At 44.8% G+C, this 24,153-nt stretch overlaps 1 protein-coding gene across 1 annotated transcript; it reads right to left on the reverse strand.

Moving 5' to 3' along the window:
• Positions 1–186: 186 nt before the first annotated feature.
• LOC144510425 (epithelial sodium channel subunit beta-like) lies at positions 187–23,753 on the reverse strand. Its single transcript, XM_078239873.1, has 12 exons — positions 23,434–23,753; positions 19,454–19,727; positions 19,031–19,221; positions 17,651–17,754; positions 16,780–16,943; positions 14,765–14,863; positions 13,753–13,870; positions 11,895–11,973; positions 10,209–10,266; positions 7,913–7,974; positions 3,219–3,294; positions 187–715 (listed from the first exon to the last, which is right to left on the reverse strand). The coding sequence occupies exons 1-12, from the start codon at positions 23,751–23,753 to the stop codon at positions 350–352; spliced, it is 1,911 nt and encodes a 636-aa protein (XP_078095999.1). The 3' UTR covers positions 187–349.
• Between the last annotated feature and the right edge of the window lie 400 nt (positions 23,754–24,153).

Genomic DNA, 24,153 nt, shown 5'->3' on the forward strand with positions numbered 1-24,153 from the left:
TCCCTCAACCAACCACCAAAATAAAGTACCTGGTTATTTATCTTGGTGGTGTTGTGGGATCTTGCTGTGCATTAATTGGCAGTTAGATTTCCTAAAATACAAGAGTGACTACACTTAAAACAAAATCCTTAATTGTGAAACAATTTGGGATATCCTTAGTTGAAAAATAATGCAGACTTTTTCTTTACAGATTGCATAATTGGGAATGCATTTTTTATTTGGGCTGGGGGACGCTGAACTCGATGGATTGTGCCACTCAGGTACCTGCACATATGAGAGAGCAACAGTGATTTTACTTGAGCCTCATGGAAATTCCACCACCAATGGTGTTGGAATGTGGCTCAAAACATCAATTCTCATCATAATCGCAAGTTATGTCACGCTGGTGAATTGGGTAGATCCGGAGTGAGTCGTACTGAGGAGGGGGTGTCCCTGGGATCACCATGGCGCAAGGTCTTTCTATACGGGTTTCAGGTTGGTCTGGTTGGAATCCGGCATTGGTGTGGTCTTGGGTTGACTGGGCTATGGTTGACGGTGGGTCAGAGTAATGCTTCCGAGCTCGATGGGCTTTGCGCTCCACGTACCACTTCACCACCTTGATGACAGTGATCCACAGGCAGTCGATCAAGATCTCAGTCAGCTCGATGATACAGAGAATGGAGCCACCCATCCAGAATCCAAACTGGCCACCCAGTTTGGAGGGAAGCCAATCAATCTGGAAAAGAGCCAGAAAACCATCAGGAAAAGGTTTCTCTTGCAATATAAATGTATACAAGCACATAGGAAATGTGTGGTAACACAGTGGTAATGTCACTATGCCAGGCTGATGCTCACGGGCCGCTGATTCAAATCCCAACAGGGTAGCTGATAGAATTTGAATAATTAATTAAAAACCTGGTTCCACTAATGGTGACCATGAAACTATCATCTGGAAAAATCCATCTGGTCCCATCCTTTAGGGAGGAAATCTGGTGTCCTTGCCTGGTCTGGTCTAAATGTAACTCCAAACTCACAGCACTGTGATTGACTCTTAAGTGCCCTCTGGAATGTCACTCAGTTCACCAAACCACTACAGAATACAAATAAAACCAGACAGGCCAGCTGACACATCAAAGTGATGGAAGGTGTCATTGACAGTTCTATCAAGCAGTACTGACACAGCAATAACCTGCTCACTGATACTCAGTTTGGGTTCTGCCAGGACCACTCAACTCCTGAAGCTATTACAGTCTTGGTCTAAACATGGACAAAAGAGCTGACCCCAAGAAGTGAGATGAGAATGACTGCACTTGACATCAAGGCAGCATTTGACCAAGCAGAACATTAAGGAGCCCAAGCAAAACTGAGTTAATGGGACTCTCCATTGGTTGGAATCATACCCGGCACAAAGGAAGATGGTTGGGGGCCAATCATCTTCAGCTGCTTCATCAGCGACCTTCCCTCCATCATAAGGTCAGAAGTGAGGTTGCTCACTGATGATTGCGCAATGTAAGCGCCATTTGTGATTCCTCAGATACTGTCTATGTTTCTATGAAGCAGTGCGTGGCCATATGCAGCAAGACCTGGACAACATTCAGGCTTCGGCTAATCAGCGGCAAGTAACATTTGTGACATACAAGTGCCAGGCAGTCACTAAATCCAACAAGAGAGAACTTATCCATCTCTCCTTGGCATTCAATGGCATTACCATCGCTGAATTCCCCAATATCAATATCCTGGAAGAGTGGGGAGAGGGGTTACCATTGTCGAGAACCTAAACTGGACCAGCCACATGGGAGCAGGCCATAAACTGGGAATTCTGGAGGGGGCATCTCACTTCCTGACTCTCCAAAGTTTGTCCACCATCTAGAAGGCATAAGTCAGGGATATTCCCCACTTGCTTGGATGAGCGCAGCTCCAACAACACTCGAGAAGCTCAACACCATCCAGGACAAAGCAGCCCATTCACCACCGAAAATGGCAGCAATGTGTACCATCCACGAAAAGTACTGCTGCAACTCACAATAGCTCCTTTGACAGCACCTCCCAAACCCGTGACCACTAGCACCAAGAGGACAAGTGCCAAATAAAACCTGTGCCACGCAAGTGCCAGGCAACGACATTTTCTCCAAGAAGAGAGAACCTAACCATCTCATTTTGACATTCAATGGCATTATCTTCCCCCGCTATTCTGGGAGTTACATTGATCAAAACCTTAACTGGACTAGTCATACCAATACTGTAGTTACAGGGATGAGTGAGAAGCGCTGAATGGCCTATGTCTACTCCAGATCAGTAGCTGGGAATTCTGTGGTGTGTAATCCACCTCCTGACTCCCCAAAGCCTGTCCATCATCTACAAGTCACAAATCAGGAGTGTGATGGAACACTCTCCATTTGCCTGGAGGAGTGCAGATCCAGCAACACTCAAAAAGCTGAACGCCGTTCAGGATTAAGCAGCCTGCTTAATTGACACTCTATCCACCACCCAAAATATTCACTCCCTCTTCCACCAATGCACAGAAGCAGCAATGAGTACCATCTATAAGAAGCACTGCAGCAACTCACCAAGCCTCCTTTGTCAGCACCTTCCAAACTCACAAACTCTACCATCTAAAAGGACAAGGGCAGTAAGTGCATGGGAACACCACCACCTGCAAAGTCCCCTCCAAGTCACACATCTTCCTGACTTGGAACCATATCCTTCATTATCACTGAGTCAATATCCTGGATCTCCCCACCTGATAACATTTCAGGTGTCTCTCTAGCACATGGACTGCAGTGGTTCAAGAAGGCAGCTCACCACCAGCTTCTTGAGGGCAATTGTGGATGGGCAACAAATGCTGGCCTAGCCAGTGATGCCCACATCCCATTAAATAATAAATAAATAAAAAACATTTGGAACATCAACGCACACGCCATGTACAATCCCCCGATTCCAGACACTACCAATGGATGGGGTGAGATTTTCCCGCCGTGCTCGCCCCAAGGCCAGAAATTCCCGCCCGAGTTCAACGGACCTTTGCATGGTCCATGAGCCACCCACTACAATTCTCATGGTGGGTGGGATGGGAAAATTCCACCCATTGAATCTTCTTCTATACCCAGCCTGTAACTACGCACTCCATTGTGTGACAGTGTCTGGCACTGTGTGCCTCAGATGCAAAGAGTCTGTGAAGCCCACCGATACTTTTGGGGGAATGTAGATTGAAGAGGTTGATGTGCACTGTAGAAACTTACTGTAAGAGCAGGGTCCTCCTGTATCGTCCTGTAATTAATCTCTTGGAAGTAAAGGTTTAATTTCAGGATGTTTGTCCTGCAAAATATTTCAAGTCATGATTAAATGCTGTTTTAGGTTTTATTAGAGTCATAGAGGTTGACAGCATGGAAACAGGCCCTTCGGCCCAACTTGTCCATGCCACCCTTTTTTTTAAAAACCCCTAACTAATCCCAATTGCCCGCATTTGGCCCATATCCCTCTATACCCGTCTTACCCATGTAACTATCTAAATGCTTTTTAAAAGATAAAATTGTACCCGCCTCTACTACTATCTCTGGCAGCTTGTTCCAGACACTCTCTACCCTCTGTGTGAAAAAATTGCCCCTCTGGACACTTTTGTATCTCTCCCCTCTCACCTTAAACCTCTGCCCTCTAGTTTTAGCCTCCCCTACCTTTGGGAAAAGATATTGACTATCTACCTTGTCTATGCCCCTCATTATTTTATAGACCTCTAAAAGATCACCCCTCAGTCGCCTACGCTCCAGAGAAAAAAGTCCCAGTCTATCCAGCCTCTCCTTATAACTCAATCCATCAAGTCCCGGGAGCATCCTAGTAAATCTTTTCTGCACTCTTTCTAGTTTAATAATATCCTTTCTATAATAGGGTGACCAGAATTGCACACAGTATTCCAAGTGTGGCCTTACCAATGTCTTGTACAACTTCAACAAGACGTCCCAACTCCTGTATTCAATGTTCTGACCGATGAAACCAAGCATGCCGAATGCCTTCTTCACCACTCTGTCCACCTGTGATTCCACTTTCAAGGAGCTATGAACATGTACCCCTAGATCTCTTTGTTCTGTAACTCTCCCCAACGCCCTACCATTAACTGAGTAAGTCCTGCCCTGGTTCAATCTACCAAAATGCATCACCTCGCATTTGTCTAAATTAAACTCCATCTACCATTCGTCAGCCCACTGGCCCAATTGATCAAGACCCCGTTGCAATTGGAGAAAACTTTCATCACTGTCCACTATGCCATCAATCTTGGTGTCATCTGAAAACTTACTAACCATGCCCCCTACATTCTCATCCAAATCATTAATATAAATGACAAATAACAGTGGGCCCAGCACTGATCCCTGAGGCACACCGCTGGTCACAGGCCTCCAGTTTGAAAAACAACTCTCTACAACCACCCTCTGGCTTCTGTCAAGAAGCCAATTTTGTATCCACTTAGATACCTCACCCTGGATCCCATGAGATTTAACTTTATGCAACAACCTACCATGCGGTACCTTGTCAAAGGCCTTGCTAAAGTCCATGTAGACAACATCAACTGCACTGCCCTCATCTACCTTCTTGGTTACCCCTTCAAAAAACTCAATTAAATTTGTGAGACATGATTTTCCACTCATAAAGCCATGCTGACTGTCCCTAATCAGTCCTTGCATCTTTAAATGCCTGTAGATCCTGTCTCTCAAAATACCTTCCAACAATTCATCCACCATAGATGTGAGGCTCACAGGCTTTTCCTTGCAACCCTTTTTAAACAAAGGCACAACATTTGCCACTCTCCAATCTTCAGGCACCTCATCTGTGACTATCGATGATTCAAATATCTTGGCTAGGGGACCTGCAATTTCCTCCCTAGCCTCCCACAATGTCCTGGGATACACTTCATCTGGTCCCGGGGATTTATCTACCTTGATGCGCTTTAAGACTTCCAGCACCTCCCTCTCTGTAATATGTACACTCCTCAAGACATCACTATTTATTTCCCCAAGTTCCCTAACATCCATGCTTTTCTCAACAGTAAATACTGATGAGAAATATTCATTTAGGATCTCACCCATCTCTTGTGGACCCGCACATAGATGACTTTGTTGATCCTTATGAGGCCCTACTCTCTCCCTTGTTACTCTTTTGCCCTTTATGTATTTGTAGACGTTCTTTGGATTCTCCTTTGCCTTATCTGCCAAAACAATTTTGTGTCCCCTTTTTGCCCTCCTGATTTCTCTCTTAACTCTACTCCTACAACCCCTATACTCTTCAAGAGATTCACTTGATCCCAGCTGCCTATGCATGTCATGTGCCTCTTTCTTCTTCTTGAGCAGGGCCTCAATATCCCGAGTCATCCAGGGTTCCCTACTTCTGCCAGCCTTGCCCTTCACTCTAAGAGGAATGTGTTTACCCTGAACCCTGTTTAACACACTTTTGAAAGCCTGCCACTTACCAGACATCCCTTTGCCTTCCCACAGACTCCCCCAATTAACTTTTGAAAGTTCCTACCTGATACCATCAAAATTGGCCTTGCCCCAATTTAGAATTTTAACTTTTGGGACAGACCTATCATTGTCCATAGCTATCTTAAAACTAATAGAATTATGGTCACTGGTCCCAAAGTGATCCCTCACTAACACTTCTGTCACCTGCCCTTCATTATTTCCCAAGAGGAGGTTAAGTTTTGCCCCCTCTCTAGTCGGGCCATCCACATACTGAATGAGAAATTCCTCCTGAATACACTCAACAAATTTCTCTCCATCCAACCCTCTAATACTATGGCTGTCCCAGTCAATGTTGGGAAAATTAAAATCTCCGACTATTACCACCCTATTTTTCTTGGAGCTTTCTCTAATCTCCTTACATATTTGCTCCTCAATTTCTCACTGACTATTTGGGGGCCTATAATACAACCCTATCAAAGTGATTTCCCCCTTTTTATTTCTCAGTTCTACCCATATAGACTCAGTGGCCGAACCCTCGGATATATCCCCTCTCAGTACGGCTGTGATGTTTTCCCTAATCATAAGTGCAACTCCCCCTCCTCTCTTACCTCCTATTCTATCTTTCCTATAGCATCTGTACCCTGGAACATTAAGCTGCCTGTCCTGTCCCTCCCTTAACCATGTTTCAGTAATTGCTATAATATCCCAGTCCCACATACCTATCAATGCCCTGAGTTCATCGGCCTTGCCCGTCAGGCCTCTTGCATTGAAATAAATGCAGTTTAATCTGGACTTCCCTTGCTCTCTGTCTTGCTTTTGCCTGATCTGTCTGGTACTAGGATTACTGACTGCCTTTACTAATTAATGTGCTCTCTTTAACTTCTGTGCTATCCTCAAACTTCTCTTCTGTCTCCCTACTGCTTTGGATCCCACCCCCCTGCCAAACTAGTTTAAACCCTCCCGAGTGGATGTTAGTCCCCCTCCAGTTCAAATGTAACCCATCCCTCTTGAACAGATCAGCCCTTCCCCAGAAAAGATCCCAATGATCCAAAAATCTAAATCCCTGCCCCCTGCACCAGCTCTCAAGCCAGGCATTCATCTGCCTAATCCTCCTATTCCTACTCTCACTAGCAATTGGTACCGATGGTAGTCCTGAAATTACTACCTTCGAGGTCCTGCACGTTAGTCTTCTGCCTAACTCTCTATATTCACATTTCAGGACCTCATCCCTTTTCCATCTATGTCGTTGGTACCAATATGTACAACTACCTCTAGCTGCTCACCCTCCCCCTTAAGAATGTCCTGCAACCGCTCAGAGACATCCTTGACCCTGGCACCAGGGCGGTAACACACCATCCTGGAGTCTCGATTGTGGCCACAGAAGCACCTGTCTGTGCCTCTAACTAGCGAGTCCCCTATTACTACTGCTCGCTTGCTCTTTGCCCGACCCTGTCCCACAGCAGAACCAGCTGTGGTGTCACAGGCCTGGCTGCTGCTGGTATCTCCCCCTGACAGGCTATCTCCCTCAACAACATCCAAAACGGTATACCTGTTTGAAAGGGGAATAGCCACAGGAGACTCCTGCACTACCTGCCTGCCTCTCCTGGCAGTCACCCATCTACCTGTCTGAACCTGTGGTGTGACAACCTCCCTGTAACTAGTGTCTATCACACTATATTCTCAGATATATCCTGCCCATTTAGATATAGCAGTACTTGTGCTTATCTCAGTGCTCCAGCATATCTTTCCAGTTCTATTGTTTTCACTTCCCCACTTCTAATTTTAAAGATTATGACCCTTATTATGGCCCTTAAGGACTCTTCTTCCCCCCCCCCCTCACCCAATGCCCATGGGAAATGGTTTCTCTTTATCTACTTATTGAATCCTTTAATCTTTTAAATACTTAAATTGGATGATCCCTCAACCTTCTAAACTCGAGGGAATGTTGTAAATGTTGTATATAGTTTGCTAGGTCTCCTGAAGAGGTTCTGAGTCTAACAATAATTGTTTATTATCATATAGCAGCTATATATATATGTGTACAGTATAAGTTCTAACCTCGGAGTTGTCTCCATGCTTGCATTTACACATGTCTCTGTCCAGTACAAGACTACCCTCCAAACTTGGATCATGTGTTCCTTTACATCACAATGTGGGTGGTACTGCACTCAGTCCTGCGTTAACCCTTTTTATGCCAGACCTTTACACTGCAGGGAACACTTTGGCTGCCAAACTTTGATACAATCCTGCAAAATGCTTTGTGACATTTTCCTACATTAATGGTGCTTTATAAATGTGAGTTATTCTCGTAAACCCTAACCTATACATCAGACAATGTATTCTCGACTGCGTCTGCTGTTCATAGCCCTTAGCAGATTACCAGTACCGGGTGTTGGAAAGCTCAAAAGTCCTCTCCAGAATCCTCCAAATATATTTTAGGATCTGGGAACATGAACCCTGTGATTTGGCTGACTCTGGGAGCTCACCTGTTTACAGTAACAGCAGCTGAGGAATCCCTCTCGTATGACAAGATGTGGTAAATCCAGTCCTAAATTTTAGATTAAAAAAGGATTTTTAGATACTTTTATTAATGGATTTCTGCAGCAAACCTCCCATTGATGATCAGATTTATCCAATGAGTCATAAAAACCAGGACTTCCAAGTTTGCATCTGTGGGCTGTACTGAGATGGTTGACTCCAGCCAGGACAGAATTAGGTAACTATGCATTAAGGAAGGGTCAAATCAGCCAAGTGATCTCAGTCATTAACCCATTCCAAAGAGCTTGCCGTGCAAAAATTGTCTGTTGCATTTTCCACATTACAACAGTGATTGCACTTCAGAAGTACTTTAACCATCTAGTATATTGGGATGTCCAGAGATCATGGAGGGTTATTTATTCTTGTTTACTTGGACAGTTGATAGGTGGTTACTCTCAGGCCAGCTGACCAGGGTCTGAAAGAATGAAGTGGCAAGTGGACATGCCTGGGCTGAGGAGTAACTGCCAAGTCCTGGAACTAAAATTCATAGTCAGTACAATAGGTAAGCACACTGCATGCTTGAAAAAGAAATATATATTAGTTGACTGTTTCAGGTATGGCTCAATCGTAATTCAGGCATCGTGTTCAACCCTTTAAACCATAGTGGTTTTCTACATAGAAGGAGGCCCATTGTATCAATGCTAGATCTTTGCCGTGTCAGTGAACCCTAATCCCTATGCCCTGCTCTGTCTCCATAGCCCTGTATCAATCCACATTTACTCCCACTGCCTGCTTCTCACGCCATAGCCCCAAACTTACTCTGATTCACATTTTTTACCTTATTTTCCTTTAAGACACCATTCTCTCTGCCTTTACCCCAAACATTCTCTGCGGCAAAGTGTGTCATTCAACCCCCTGTAAAAAGAAATTTCAGTAAGAGTTTTAACAACACCAGGTTAAAGTCCAACAGGTTTATTTGGTAGCAAATGCCATTAGCTTTCGGAGCGCTGCTCCTTCATCAGATGGAGTGGATATCTGCTCCCAAACAAGGCACATAGAGACACAAAATCAAGTTACAAAATACTGATTAGAATGCGAATCTTTAGAGCTAATCAAGTCTTAAAGATACAGACAATGTGAGTGGAGGGAGCATTAGGCACAGGTTACAGAAATGTGTATTGTCTCCAGACAGGACAGCCAGTGAGATTCTGCAAGTCCAGGAGGCAAGCTGGGGTTACTGATAGTGTGACTGATAGTGGACCTGCAGAATCTCACTGGCTGTCCTGTCTGGAGACAATACACATTTCTTTAACCTGTGCCTAATGCTCCCTTCACTCACATTGTCTGTATCTTTAAGACTTGATTAGCTGTAAAGATTCGCATTCTAATCAGTATTCTGTAACTTGATTTTGTGTCTCTGTGCCCTGTTTGAGAGCAGATATCCACTCCATCTGATGAAGAAGCAGGGCTCCGAAAGCAAATGGCATTTGCTACCAAATAAACCTGTTGGACTTTAACCTGGTGTTGTTAAAACTCTTACTGTGTTTACCCCAGTCCAACGCTGGCATCTCCACATCAAAATAAATTTCTCCAGACCTCTCCCCTCACTCTCAGTAATAATTTAATATCTAATTTAGAATTGTTTTCTTAGTTGATGTGAAATTACCAAGATACATTTACTACCTTCCCTGTCTTCCATCCCTAACGTGTGTAGTTCTGTTGGTCTCATTTGCACTGTACCTTCCCCAGGTGACAATGTATGATGCTGGCTAATGAGGGTCAGCATCACAGATTTGCCACGGATGGCACAGCTTCTCCTTCTGGCAACTGTCGAGAATAGGAACCTGGATGATTTCACTCCTCACCCACAGCCCAAAGACAATGAGGCCAATTATCACTTACAGTCCCCATCCCAGCTGGTATCAGCACACATTGAGAAGGGGGGGGGGTGCAGGGAAGCAAACTGTATTCTGGGATGCTCCTGTTTTGAATATCTCATTACCACATTAAGAAGTCTCACAGCACACAGTTAAAGTCCCACCAGGTTTATTTGGAATCACGTGCTTTCGGAACGCTGCTCTTTCATCAAATGAATCACTTGATGAAGGAGCAGCACTCCGAAAGCGCATGATTCCAAATAAACCTGTTAGACTTTAACCTGGTGTTGTGAGACTTCTTACTGTGCCCACCCCCAATCCAACGCCGGCATCTCCACATCATCATTACCACATATGCAGTTTCCAACTCAGCCACTGAAGGAACTGAGCAGATATTATTCAATTTGTACTGGAGGTCCGGGCCTACCTCGGAGGATTCGGATGGCCAATCTGCCATAGAGATGGTCAGTTTGTACTCAGTCTCACTGTAAGTAAACAAGATGCTTGAATGAGTTACTCCCAACAAATCCAGTGTTCATTAAACCTATCGTAACATCCCAAAACACATTGATTTGATTTGATTTGATTTATTATTGTCACGTGTACTGGGAGACAGTGAAAAGTATTGTTTCTTGCGTGCTGTACAGGCAAAGCATACCATTCATAGAGTACATAGGGGAGAAGGAAAGGATAGAGTGTAGAATATAGTGTTGCAGTTACAGGTAGAGTGAAGAGAAAGATCAGCTTAATATATAATAATACCATTCCAAAGTCTGATGGCAGCAGGGAAGAAGCTGTTCTTGAGTTGGTTGGTAGGTGTTTTCAGGCTTTTGTATCTTTTTCCCAATGGAAGAAGGTGGAAGAGAGTATGCCTGGGGTGCGTGGGGACCTTGATTAAGCTGGTTGCTTTCCCGAGGCAGCGGGAAGTGTAGACAGAGTCAATGAATGGGAGGCTGGTTTGCATGATGGACTGGGCTACGTTCACAACCCTTGTAGTTTCTTGATGTCTTGGACAGAGCAGGAGCCATACCAAACTGTGATACATTCGGATAGCATGCTTTCTATGGTGCATCTGTAAAAATTGTTAAGAGTCGTAGCAGACATGCTGAATTTCCTTAGCTTCCTGAGAAAGTAGAGGCGTTGATGGGTTTTCTTAACTATAGCGTTGGCATGGAGGGTCCAGGACTGATTGTTGGTGATCTGAACACCTAGAAACTTGAAGCTCTCAATCATTTCCACTTCATCACCATTGATGTCGATAGTGGCAGGACCTTCACTATGCTTTCTGAACTTCATGACTATCTCCTTCGTTTTACTGACATTGAGGGAGAAATTATTGCTGTCTCACCATTTCATCAGATCCTCTATCTCTTTCCTGTATTCCATTTCGTCGTTGTTTAAGATAATTGACTTCAGCATCCTTCTGATTTACAAGCTGATCCATTGCCTCGCTTTCCATACCCTCAGACTGCCCTTCATTCCAATACGTACTCTTTATTCTTTAGGGCACTGGATCCTTTTCCTGATTGCTGGGGATGCTGGGCCTCATTCTCAGAGCAGTGCAGCCAACTTGCTTACATACGAACATATGAATTAGGAGCAGAGTAAGCCACTCAGCCCTTCAAGCCTGTTCCTTCATTCAATAAGAGGTGGGAATCCCAATATACTGCTGACATCCACTTTGAGCGCCTACTCTTCCCTCAAGTGTCAGGGCTCATATGCTTTACATATTTTGGGAAGGCATCATGTGCACTGCGGGGGATGGAGGGGGCGGCGGTGTGGTGTGTGTGTGGGAACAGTGGAAAGATGGAATGCCAAGTTGGACTCTTGAGGTTTGGCAGTGGCCTTACCACAAAGAAAAACAGTTTTGTTCTCTTTCGGCAATTTTTAGAGTGGGGTTTATCTGAACAATTGGGCCAATGCAGTCTTGCAGTCCCTGAACAAAGACACGAGAGGATATCAGGGAACACAGAGAGTGACCAGTATCTTGAATGCCCTCCAGGAGTGGAGACAAAAGGGACAAATTGTGACAATAAAGTGACAGAGGATGGGGGAAGGGCCCTAATGGCTTCCCTGGACTATATGTTTGAAAGTTAAGAGGTACAGTACTCACTTGCAGGGCTGCTTGCAGCTCTCCAGGCACTCTGAATGCTCTGCTTCTATCTGCTGCTTCAGGTGGTAGTAACAGTAACCTAGTGGATATAGAACAGTGGATGTTAGAACCAAGAAACAGGCCATTCAGCCCCAGATCTACAACTCACATGACCAACTCTAGTGTCATTTCCCTGACTTGATGCATTATATTTCCCTCAGATTGTTCATCTAATTCTCCTTCTGGCAATGAATTTGATGATCTAATAACTGTGTGAAAAACCTCCTTCTGCCCTCTCACTGTATACTACCAGCCCTAATCCTGTGTTTATGTCCCTTTTAGTGATCCATTCGTGTGTGAAAATATTTTTTAGTGTTGTAATATTAACATCCATCCTTATCAACATGAACAGAAAACAGAGAGTAGAAATAAACGGAATATTTTCAGATTGGCATGCTGTAATGAATAGGGTACCGTAAAGATCAGTACAGGACATCAGCAATTTACCATCTACATCAATGACTTACACCAAGTGTAATGTACCCAAGTTGCGTAAATGGCCCAAGTTTTATTATGATACAAAGTTAGGTGGGAAAGTGGCCGCAATGATATGTATAGACAGGTTATGTCAGTGGACAGTAACATGGCAAACAGGATATAACCTGGGGAAATGTGAAGTTATCTACTTTGGAATGAAAAATAGAAAAGTGGAATATTTTTTAAAAGGGCAAGAGCCTGGAAAATGTTGGTATCAGAGGAACATGGGTGTCCTTGTATACAAATCACAGAAAGTTAACATGCAGGTACAGCAAGAACTTAGGAAAGCAAATAGCATGTAAGTCTTTCATACAAAGCAATTGGAGTGCCAAGAGTAAATAAGTCTCATTATAATTAATACAATGCCAACACCCGGAGACTAATGTGTAGAGTTTTGGACTCTACTTAAAGAAAGATACATTTGCCTTAAAGGAGTACAACAAAGTTTCACTAGACTGATTCTAATGATGAGAGGATTTTCTATAATGAGAGATTGAGTAAACTCAGCCTATATACTCCCCATTATTTAGAAAAATAAGAGGTGATCTAATTAAAACAAAGTTTCTAGGGTGCTTGACAGGATAGATACCAGGAGGATGTCTCCCCTGGCTGGGGAATATAGAAATAGGGGTCACAGCCTCAGAATAAGGTGTCAGCGTTTAGGACTGAGATGAAGAGAAATTGTCCAGTCAAAGGGTTGTGAATCTTAGGAATTCTCCATCCTAAAAGGCTGTTCATGCTCAGTCAGTATGTCTATTCAAGGCAGCGGCTGATAGGTTTTTGGATACCAAGGGAATCGAGGAATATGGGGATGATGTAACAAAGTACATTTGAAGAAATCAATCATGATTTTAGTGAATGGTGAAGCAGGCTTGAAAGAGCAAAAATTCTACACCTGCTCATGTTTCTTGTGTTCTTACTTACATGAGCCAGCCATTGGAAGCAGATTAATTCACTCTGTATATTCAGTGCATGATCCTGTCAGTTTAATACACTCTCTGCACTCAGAAATGGGACCCTTTAGATCCAACACAGTATCAATATTCAGAGATGGGTCTTGTTGGTTTAATACATTCTGTATTCAATTACAGAATCCTGTCAGTTTAAGACACTCAATGTTCAGAGATGGAACCAATGATTCCTCTAACTTTGTTTGCTATGTGCTGTGGCACTGTGCATTCCCTTTAAATATTGACATGTGACCGGGTGTACATGCATCTTAAGAGAGCATTGCTTGAATGCAGCCTGCTTGTTTTCCTGTGTGACAAGTTCCCGATTGCTGCATGGTTACCCATTCGCACAGCGTAGAAGGATCATTGGACAGGATCCTGTCTAGATTTACCCCAGTTGGGATTGTCCTTGTTGTTACAGTAATACGCCCCCTCTGGTAGAGGAAAGTTGTGATGTCCACACCCACAAAACTTCACCATGTGATCCTGGAGACAGGAACGGAGACAGGTCTGAGAATAAAACATAACCAGAACATTAGAGAAACCATCATCATAGAGGTTTAATTCCCAGATTAAGTAAATTTACGACAGTTTCCTGACCTGCCAATGAAGGTGCACAATCTTAATCCCAGTAAACCTCTCTATTCCCTCCCAAGATCTCAATTAGATCAAACCCCTTCTAGCGAGAGTCGATGACTGTGGAGTCCATACTCCAGTGGGAGCTAATGCCTGTGGAATCTACACCCCATTGAGAGCCAGTGTCTGGAATCCTTTCCCTAGTTAAAGCCAGTGCCTATGGAACCTCCAACCAGAAAGACTAGCCTCAAGATCGAAATCCAGTTGAGAATGTTGGCTTTGTGAAAAGGAAATTGTGATTAACTAATTTATTTTGAGTAAATAACAAGCAAGGTGGATAAAGGGGAACATATAGATGTGGTGTACTTGGCGTTCCAAAAGGCATTTGATGAAGTGCCACATCAAAGGTTATTCCACAAGCTCAGAGAATATGGTGTAGGGGGTAACATATTAGTATGGATGAAGGATTGGTTAGCTAACAAGTAATAGAATGTAGGGGTAAATGCATCTTTTTTAGGTTGGCAAGCTGTGACTAGTGGAGTGAGAGCTGGGGCCTCAATGATTTACAATCTATATCAATGGCTTGGATTCAGGGACCAAATATTGTATTTTTTGTTTCTCTTCCTACACCTGGAGGTGCACTAGGCAGGAGGCTGACAGGAAAGTGGAGTTCAGATTGTAACCAGATTAGCTATGATCCTTTTGAATGGCAGAAGAGGCTCAAAGGACCGAATGCCCGACTCCTGTTCCTAAGTCCCAAATTCCTACAAAGGCAGAGCAAAGCAGAGGAAAAGAGACAGGAACATCTTTGATTAAGGGCTAAAGTACCTGCATTGTGTAGGTGGTATTGTAAAGAGTCTTCACATCCACATCCGAACCATCAAATGTACAGTGACTGTAGGAACCACCCAGACGCACAATTTCATCCTGGCCAGAGACAGAAGACATGGGCACTTAAGAATTATAAACTTGCATTTATATGGCACCTTTCATGACCTCAGGATATCCTACAACCCTTTTTAGTCAATTAGTGCTTTTGAATTTAGTTGCTGTTGTAATGTAGGAAAACTAACAGCTACTTTACACGCAGGATAACACCAGAAACAGAAATGTGATAATGACCAGAACATCTGTTTTAGTGATGTGTGGGGAGGGGTAAATATTGACTAGGACACCAGCAAGAACTCCCCTGCTCTTTTTAAAGAGTGCTATGGCATCTTTTATATCCACTTGAGAGGGGAGACAAAGTTTAATGTCTCTAATTCAATGTCTCATCCAAATGGCAGCATTCCTGACAGTGCAGCATTGACTACACTAAAGTGTCAGCCTGGATTATGTGCTCAACTCTCTGGAGTTAAGGTCTTCATCACGAGGGTGGTGGTGGTGGATGGAAAATTTTCAGATTGGAGACAGGTTGCTAGCGGAGTGCCGCAGGGATCAGTGTTTGGTCCTCTGCTCTTTGTGATTTTTATTAATGACTAAGAGGAGGGGGCTGAAGGGTGGATCAGTAAATTTGCTGATGACACCAAGAGTGGTGGAGTCGTGGATGAGGTGGAGGGCTGTTGTAGGCTGCAAAGAGACATAGATAGGATGCAAAGCTGGGCTGAAAAATGGCAAATGGAGTTTAACCCTAATAAATGTGAGGTGATTCATTTTGGTAGGACTAATTTAAATGTGGATTACAGGGTCAAAGGTAGGGTTCTGAAGACTGTGGAGGAACAGAGAGATCTTGGGGTCCATATCCACAGATCTCTAAAGGTTGCCACTCACGTGGATAGAGCTGTGAAGAAGGCCTATAGTGTGTTAGCTTTTATTGACAGGGGGTTGGAGTTTAAGAGCCATGGGGTTATGCTGCAACTGTACAGGACCTTGGTGAGACCACATTTGGAATATTGTGTGCAGTTCTGGTCACCTCACTATAAGAAGGATGTGGAAGTGCTGGGAAGAGTGCAGAGGAGATTTACCAGGATGCTGCCTGGTTTGGAGGGTAGGTCTTATGAGGAGAGGTTGAGGGAGCTCGGGCTGTTCTCTCTGGAGCAGAGGAGGCTGAGGGGAGACTTAATAGAGGTTTATAAAATGATGAAGGGGATAGATAGAGTGAACGTTCAAAGACTATTTCCTCAGGTGGATGGAGCTATTACAAGGGGCATAACTATAGGGTTCGTGGTGGGAGATATAGGAAGGATATCAGAGGTAGATTCTTTACGCAGAGAGTGGTTGGGGTGTGGAATGGACTGCCTGCAGTGATAGTGGAGTCAGACACTTTAGGAACATTTAAGCGGTTATTGGATAGGCACATGGAGCACACCAGGATGATAGGGAGTGGGATAGCTTGATCTTGGTTTCAGATAAAGCTCAGCACAACATCGTGGGCCGAAGGGCCTGTTTTGTGCTGTACTGTTCTATGTTCTATGACCGAGCATAAAGAATGATGGGTTAAATCCAATGGCTCAGAGGGTAGTACACCGCCTTCTGTGGCACTGAGTCAAACAATCTAAGGAAAATCATGGCCTCGGCTGATTTGGCGGTCATCATCTGGCCCAATGCTCCAATCAAGAAACCAAAATGAAGGAGCTGAGAGCTCTAAGGAAGATTGTCACCCCTCCATCTCGCACCAGGGGTGGAATTTTCCTGTCCCACCCGCCACGGAGATTGTAGCAGGCGGGACACGGACCATGCAAAGGTCCAATTATCTCGGGCGGGATTTTCCGACCTTGAGGCAAGTGTGGCCGGAAAATCCCACTTCAGGTGTCTTGCTTGTATTTCAACTCAGTTCCTAGACTGAAGGAGAGTCTATCCCTCACTCCCACAATTTGTTATGCAGTGCCAACTGCTACACCTACCACAAATATGCCAATGGAGGTCTCTGTGCCAGGCCTGGCATACAGGCCCAGATCCTGGAGGAACGGGTAGCTATTCTGCTGGTGTAGCATGAACCTGGCTCCAGCTGCAATGGAGAGAAAGGGGTTGTAATCCTCCTGAGAGATGTCCAGCACCAGCTTCAGCCCTGCACACAAAGACCAACCGTCAGTTCATGACAGATCCCCTCGGCTGTATCACTAGGAAGACTGGAAGAACATTCATCTCTATGTACACATTAACACTGAGTAAAACATGTTTTTTATTTGGTCTCAGGATATCACTGACAAAGTCAGCAACAGGTTAGCAATTATTACCCATCCCTAGTTACCCTGAGACAATGTTGATGTGACTGAGTTAATTGCTGGGCCACTTCAGAGGCAGTTGAAAGTTAGCTATGTTGATATGGCCCAAACTGGGTAAGGATGGTAGATTTTTCCTGGAGACTCTCAATTAAACAGTGTCACTTGACTTGGCATTTGAGAGAGAGAGAGTGAGAGAGAGGAGAGAAATGGAGACAGTGACTAAAACATGGAGGAAAGAAACAAACCAAGAGCAAGAGGCAGAGCTGATGAGGAACAGAGAGAGGTGGATAGATAGAAAGAAACAGCGTGGGAAAGAGATAGACAGAGACAGGTAGAGTGAAAGGGAGAGAGACTGATGCATGCACAAGTACACAAAATGTTGTGCAAGGGAAGTTAAGGAAGGTTTTAAAGATGTGAAAAGAGATTGCACACTCTGAAGACTTGGGACAGTCACTGGTGAATTATGGGATTGCTCCATTTATACAACTGAAACTTTAGTTTTAAGAAACTATTGCTAACTGGCACAAAAAAAATACAAGGCAAGCTGTACCAAACTCTGCACCAGGATTGGATGTCACCAGCGCTTCTGTCTCAGAGCCCCAGTTGAAGATGTAACAGTTTCCGTAGGTTGGATGCATCAACTGTGTGAAGTTTCTGAAATACAAGAGAGCCATTTTATCCTCATCTTCTTTCAGCTGTGTTCCATTTTTATTGGGCATGCTGTTTTTATACCCCCCCCAAAGGCTCTAGATAACATTCCGGTCTGCATTGTGTTAGCTGACAGAACAGTGGGATAATCACAATTGGGGTCCATACTGTAAAGTTAAAGAGGTTCAGTCAGAGGGGAGACCTCTCTCTCTGCACTCCTGCTCAGGCAGCAATAGAATTCTACCTCATTGAATTATGAATTTCAAACCATGGGTAGCAGGTGGCGTGGTGGCACAGTGGTTAGCACTGCTGTCTCACAGCCCCAGGGACCAGGGTTCAATTCCCGGCTTGGGTCACTGTCTGTGTGGAGTCTGCATGTTCTCGCCGGGTCTGTATGAGTTTCCTCCCACAGTCCAAAGATGTGTAGGTTAGGTGGATTGGCCATGCTAAATTCCCCCTCAGTGCACCTGAACAGGCACCGGGGTGTGGCAACGAGGGGATTTTTACAGTAACTTCATTGCAGTGTTAAAGTAAGCCTGCTTAGGACACTAATAGATAAGCATTAAAAAAATTATGAGTTACTCGTGCTAGCTCTTTGACTAGAGTTAAAGTCAACTATAGTCATTTAGGTAAAGTATTAGACTTAACCATACAGCTAAAGGGATGGAAACCCAGTCTGAGGAGATCAACAAGCAGAAATAACCTCCCTCCAAGATTTGGGCACCACATAGCTTTATTCTTATTCTATCATGTTAGGGATGTGAACATCATTGGCAAGGCCAGAGTTTATCATCTAACCCTAATTGCCCTTGAGAAAGTGCTGATGAGCTGTCCATGTGGTGTAGGTACATCCACAGTGCTGTTAGAAAGAGGGTTCCAAGACTTTGACCCAGTGACAGCGAAGGGCTGGCAATATAGCTCCAAGTCAGTATGATGTGTGGCTTGAAGGGAAACTTGCAAGTGGTGATGTTCCTTTGCATCTGCTGCCCTTGTTCTTCTAGTTGGTAGAGGTTGTTGATTTGGAAGTTGTTGTCTAAAGAACTTTGGCAAGTTACTGCAGTGTATCTTGTAGATGGTGCACATTGCAGTCACAATGTACTGATGGTGGTGGTGTGGATGTTTAATCTTTATGGATTTAGGTAACAACTGATCCCATCAGTCAAATGGTGCAAAATTGGTTGGAAGATCATCCCTCCCCATTTGGACAAAATGGCAGTCTTGCAACTTAAGGTCCTTAGAAATAATGCTTCCTTCCAGTGCAGGAAGGGATCCAAGAACTTACTCAAGGTTACAGGGCTGCCCACCGAAAACACAGGCCAGAATAAAATCTTTGCCCTGCTCGCCCATCATCCTGCGGTCTGACTGAGGCATGTTGGACAGGATGCTTATGTAGTGGAGGGAGTACCATTCACTCATTGCCTCCACAACCGTGCTGAAGTTTCTGTATAAACAGCTTGACCTGTCTTGATTGCACTAGGAGAACAGAAAGAAGGTGTTACACTCTGTGTACAATTCATTCATTGTACCTACGCTGTACACATTGCATATGTGCTCACACTACATGCACTGTACTTATTAACTTGATTAACACTACACCAATACTAAACAAATGTTGCTTGAAACACTGCAAAAAAATGCACTCAACAAGTATGCGCCCAGCCATACACATACATCTATACACAAGCACTGTACTGTCTATGCTCACCAGTTGCAGTGCCACCTTGTAGGTTTCTGTCTGTGGCCGGTTCCATGTTGCTGAGTGGGTTTGACTTTGATCAGATCCCAGGATGTGTAGCACAGTCTCCTCCCCCTGGTCATTCTTCTCGATAATCACTAGTGAGGCTACCTTGCTCCAGTCCGTCTGTGATAGCAGGAGATCCTCTGGAATTGTACGGTTCTGTTTGTAAATGTAAATACGTTCCAATGCAAGTTTGGCAAACTTGTCCAAATGCTGCAACAACTGTTTGGATCGTGTGTATCTGAAACAGAGAACAGACTGTGTCAAAATCAAGAACCAAGAGACCAAGAAAGGAACAGTAGGCCACTTAATTCCTTGAGCTTGTTCCACCATTCAATGACAATTTGGCTGATCTCTGACATAATACCATAGACATAGACTATGTCCCATATCCCTTAATATTTTTGGTTAGCAAAAATTTATCGATCTCGGCTGCACGGTAGCACAGGGGTTAGCACTGCTGCCTCACAGCGTCAGGGACCCAGGTTCTACCAAGATACCACCAACACGTCTCCAATTCCACCAGAGGCCCAAACATCCTAGACCACTGCTACACAAATATCAAACATGCCTACCGCCCTATCGCTCACCCACACTTGGCAAATCAGACGATAAGGCTGTGCTCCTGCTCCCGACTTACAAGCAAAAACTGAAATGGGAAAATCCAAAGAGCAAAGAACAAAGATCCCTTCGGCCCTCCAAGCCTGCACCGACCATGCTGCCCGACTGAACTAAAACCCCCTACTCTTTCAGGGACCGTATCCCTTTATTCCCATTCTATTCATGTATTTGTCAAGACACTTCTTAAAAGTCACTATCATATCTGCTTCCACTATCTCCCCCATTAAAGAAAGTCATGCAATATTGGTCCGAGGAATCGGATGTTCTCCTACAGGACTGCTTCGAGTCAGTGGACTGGTCAATATTTAAAATCTCAGTGACCAACCCAAACAAGTACGCCACTACAGTAACTGACTTCATTAGTAAGTGTGTAGAAGACTGTGTGCCAAAGAAGCAAATCCGTGTGTTTCCCAACTGGAAACCATTGATGAACAGGGATAGCCACTGCTTGCTGAAGTCCAGGTCTGAGGCGTTCAAGTCAGGCGACCCTGACCTATACAAGAAATCCAGATAGGATCTACAGAGATCCATCAAAGATGCCAAAGACAGCACTGGACCAAGCTCGAGTCCCAGGCTAGCCACACAGGCTCCCACCGACTACGGCAAGATCTGCAAGACATAACAGTCTACAAGATGAAGGCATGTAGAATCACTGGCACCAATGCACCCCTCCCCGATGAGCTCATTCTATGCCCGTTTTGAAGAAGAGGTCAGCGAGAGCGAGCCCTCCACTCTGGAAGCCTCAGATGAACCTGTATCTGAGGTCACCATTGCAGACATCAGAGCAGCCTTCTCAAAATTTGGAGGTGACTGGCCCAGTTGGGGTACCCGGACGAGCACTCAAGTCCTGTGCGGACTAGCTGGCAGGGGCATTCGCAGACATCCTTAATCTTTCTTTACACCAATCTGAGGTCCCTATCTGCTTCAAGAAGATGACCACCATCCCAGTACCAAATAAAAGCCAAGCAGCGTGCCTTAATGACTATCATCTAGTGGGTCTGACATCCATCATCATGAAGTGCTTCAAAAGGTTAGTCATGGCACAAATTAATTCTGGCCTCCCAGATTTTCTGGATCCACTACAGTTCGCCTATCGCCACAATAGGTCCACAGCAGACGCCATCTCCTTGGCCCTGCACTCAACCCCAGAACACCTAGATAACAAAGACAACTATGTCAGACTCCTATTTATTGATTACAGGTCAGCCTTTAACACCATTATTCCTATGAAACTCCTCCAAACTCCGTGGCCTGGGCCTCGGCTCCTCCCTCTGCGACTGAATCCTAGACTTCCTTACCCACAGACTGCAATCAGTAACGATAGGCAACAACACCTCCTCCATGATCCTCAACACCGGTGCCCCACAAGGCTGTGTCCTCAGCCTCTTACTATACTCCTTAAACGCTTATGACTGTGTGGCCAAATTCCCCTCCAACTCGATTTTCAAGTTTGCTGATGACACCACTGTAATGGGTTGGATCTCAAACAATGATGAGACAGAGTACAGGAAAGAGGTAGAGAATCTGGTGAAATGGTGTAACGGCAATAATCTCTCCCTCAATGTCAACAAAATGAAGGAGATAGTCATTGACTTCAGGAAACACAGTGGAGGACATGCCCCTGTCTACATCAATGGGGATGAAGTGGAAATGGTCGAGAGCTTCAAGTCTCTAGGTGTCCAGATCACCAACAATCTGTCCTGGTCCCCCCATGCCGACATTATAGTTAAGAAAGCCCACCAATGCCTCTACTTTCTCAGAAGACAAAGGAAATTTGGCATGTCAGCTACGACTCTCACCAACTTTTACAGATGTACCATAGAAAGCATTGTATCTGGTTGCATCACAGCTTGGTATGGCTCCTGCTCTGCTCAAGACCGCAAGAAACTACAAAGGGTTGTGAATGAAGCCCAGTCCATCACGCAAACTAGCCTCCCATCCATTGACTCTGTCTATACTTCCTGCTGCCTTGGAAAAGCAAAGAACCCACGCATCCTGGACATACTCCCTTTCACCTTCTTCCGTCGGGATAATGATGCAAAAGTCTGAGGTACCAACTGACTCAAAAACAGCTTCTTCCCTGCTGCCATCAGACTTTTGAATGGACCTACCTCATATTAAGTTGATCTTTCTTAACACCCTAGCTATGACTGTAACACTACAGTGTGCACTCTCTCCTTTCCTTCTCTATGTATGGTATGCTTTATCTGTACAACACACAAGAAACAATACTTTTCACTGTATACTAATACATATGACAATATTAAATCAAATCAAAAAAAGATTCAGGCCTCAGGTGACCATGTGGAGTTTGCACATTCTCCCCGTGTCTGCATGAGTTTCCTCCGGGTGCTCCGGTTTCCTCCCACAGTGCAAAGATGTGCAGGTTAAATGGATTGGCCATGCTAAATTGCCCCTTAGATTCCCAGGATGTGTAGGTTAGGTGGATTAGCTGTGGTAAATGCACGGGGTTACAGGGATAGAGCAGACGGGCGGGCCTGGATGGGATGCTCTTCCAGAGAGTCTGTGCAGACTCGATGGGTTGCTTGGCCGCTTTCTGAACTATAGGGATTATATGATTCTATGGTTCAAATTTAAAATTAGTAATTGATCAAGTGTCAATTGTTGTTTGTGGAAGTGAGTTCCAAATATCTACACCCTTTATGTGTAGAAATGTTTCCTAATTTCCTGAAACGTTTGGCTTTAATTTTTAGACAATGCCCCCTAATCCTCGAGTCAATGGATCATGACCAGGAAGCAGCAGTTTTGCCTGATTTCCCTCCCTGGCCCATGGGCACTGAGCCCATTGTCCATGCCAATCACTGCCACCGTGCTGAGATCAGCTCTCTGAGGTGGCCACCTCCCACCCTGTGCCTTGCTCTGGTCAGCATCGCCCATCTTCTGGCGGGGGGGGGGAGGGGGGGTGCAATCGGAAAATCAGACGTGCGCTGTGTCAGATTTTCAGGTTTGGGAAAGTGCCTAGCTTGGAATTCCTAAGTGTTCCCTCCAGACAAGTGCTTGTCCCCGTCAGAGGATGCAGCTCTGGGTTTATGAACCTTTCAAGAGGGAGGGAGGGGTGGGTGTAGCAGGAAAACCCGCAAGTGAAATATTTCTCACAACACCAGGTTAAAGTCCAACAGGTTTATTTGGAATCATGAGCTTTCGGAGCGCTGCTCCTTCATCAGGTGAGCAGTGCTCCGAAAGCTCGTGATTCCAAGTAAACCTGTTGGACTTTAACCTGGTGTTGTGAGACTTCTTACTGTGCCCACCCCAGCCCAAAGCCAACATCTCCACATCATGAAATATTTCAGCAGCACAGCTTTTACCTGTAAGGGTTTGTGTTGCAGACGGTGACAGCAGGGAAGTTCATCGCTCTGAATCCAGTCCGCAGGTTCATACTGACCTCCCAGGCCAGGTAACTCTGGATCAGGATTCCCCACTGCCAACAGACCAGCCCTGCGAACACCAGAGTCAGAATGAACCACACCATCCGCTTCTTGGGCCCCTCAGTGACAATGCGCTTGGGTCCGTGTGTGTTGGTGTTCTCACAATACCAAACCAGCAGCTCAGTGTAGGTGTAACCCGGTCCTTTCTGTAGCCTGTGCAGAGCGCGGGTGAAATATTGCCGCCACTTCAGACAAACCATCCTGCTGGGCACAGTGAGAAAGATCAGCTAGTACAGCACTTTATCATAGTTTCAATGTTTCACCCTAAACTCACTCACTGTAATCATTCCAACCAGTAACCTCCTCCTATGTCAGTCATGGCTCAAGGTTAGCACTCTTACCTCACCGTCAGGGGAAAGCGTTTGTGTGTCTAAAAGACTTGAGCACATAATGTAACTAATGTTCGCAAACAAATCTAACTGTATGATTCTCTCTCAGAAGCCCTTTATCATTCCCAAACCACAGTAATCCCACTACCTGCACACTCCCCATTGCTCTGTATCAATCCAATATCAATCCCACTGCCCCACAATCTCCCCATTCCCTGTATCATTCCCAAACTAACCCCACTACCCCACACTCTCCCCATTCCCCTGTATC

Source organism: Mustelus asterias, chromosome 23 (genome assembly GCF_964213995.1).
Source record: "Mustelus asterias chromosome 23, sMusAst1.hap1.1, whole genome shotgun sequence".
NCBI classification, from domain to species: Eukaryota; Metazoa; Chordata; class Chondrichthyes; order Carcharhiniformes; family Triakidae; genus Mustelus; species Mustelus asterias.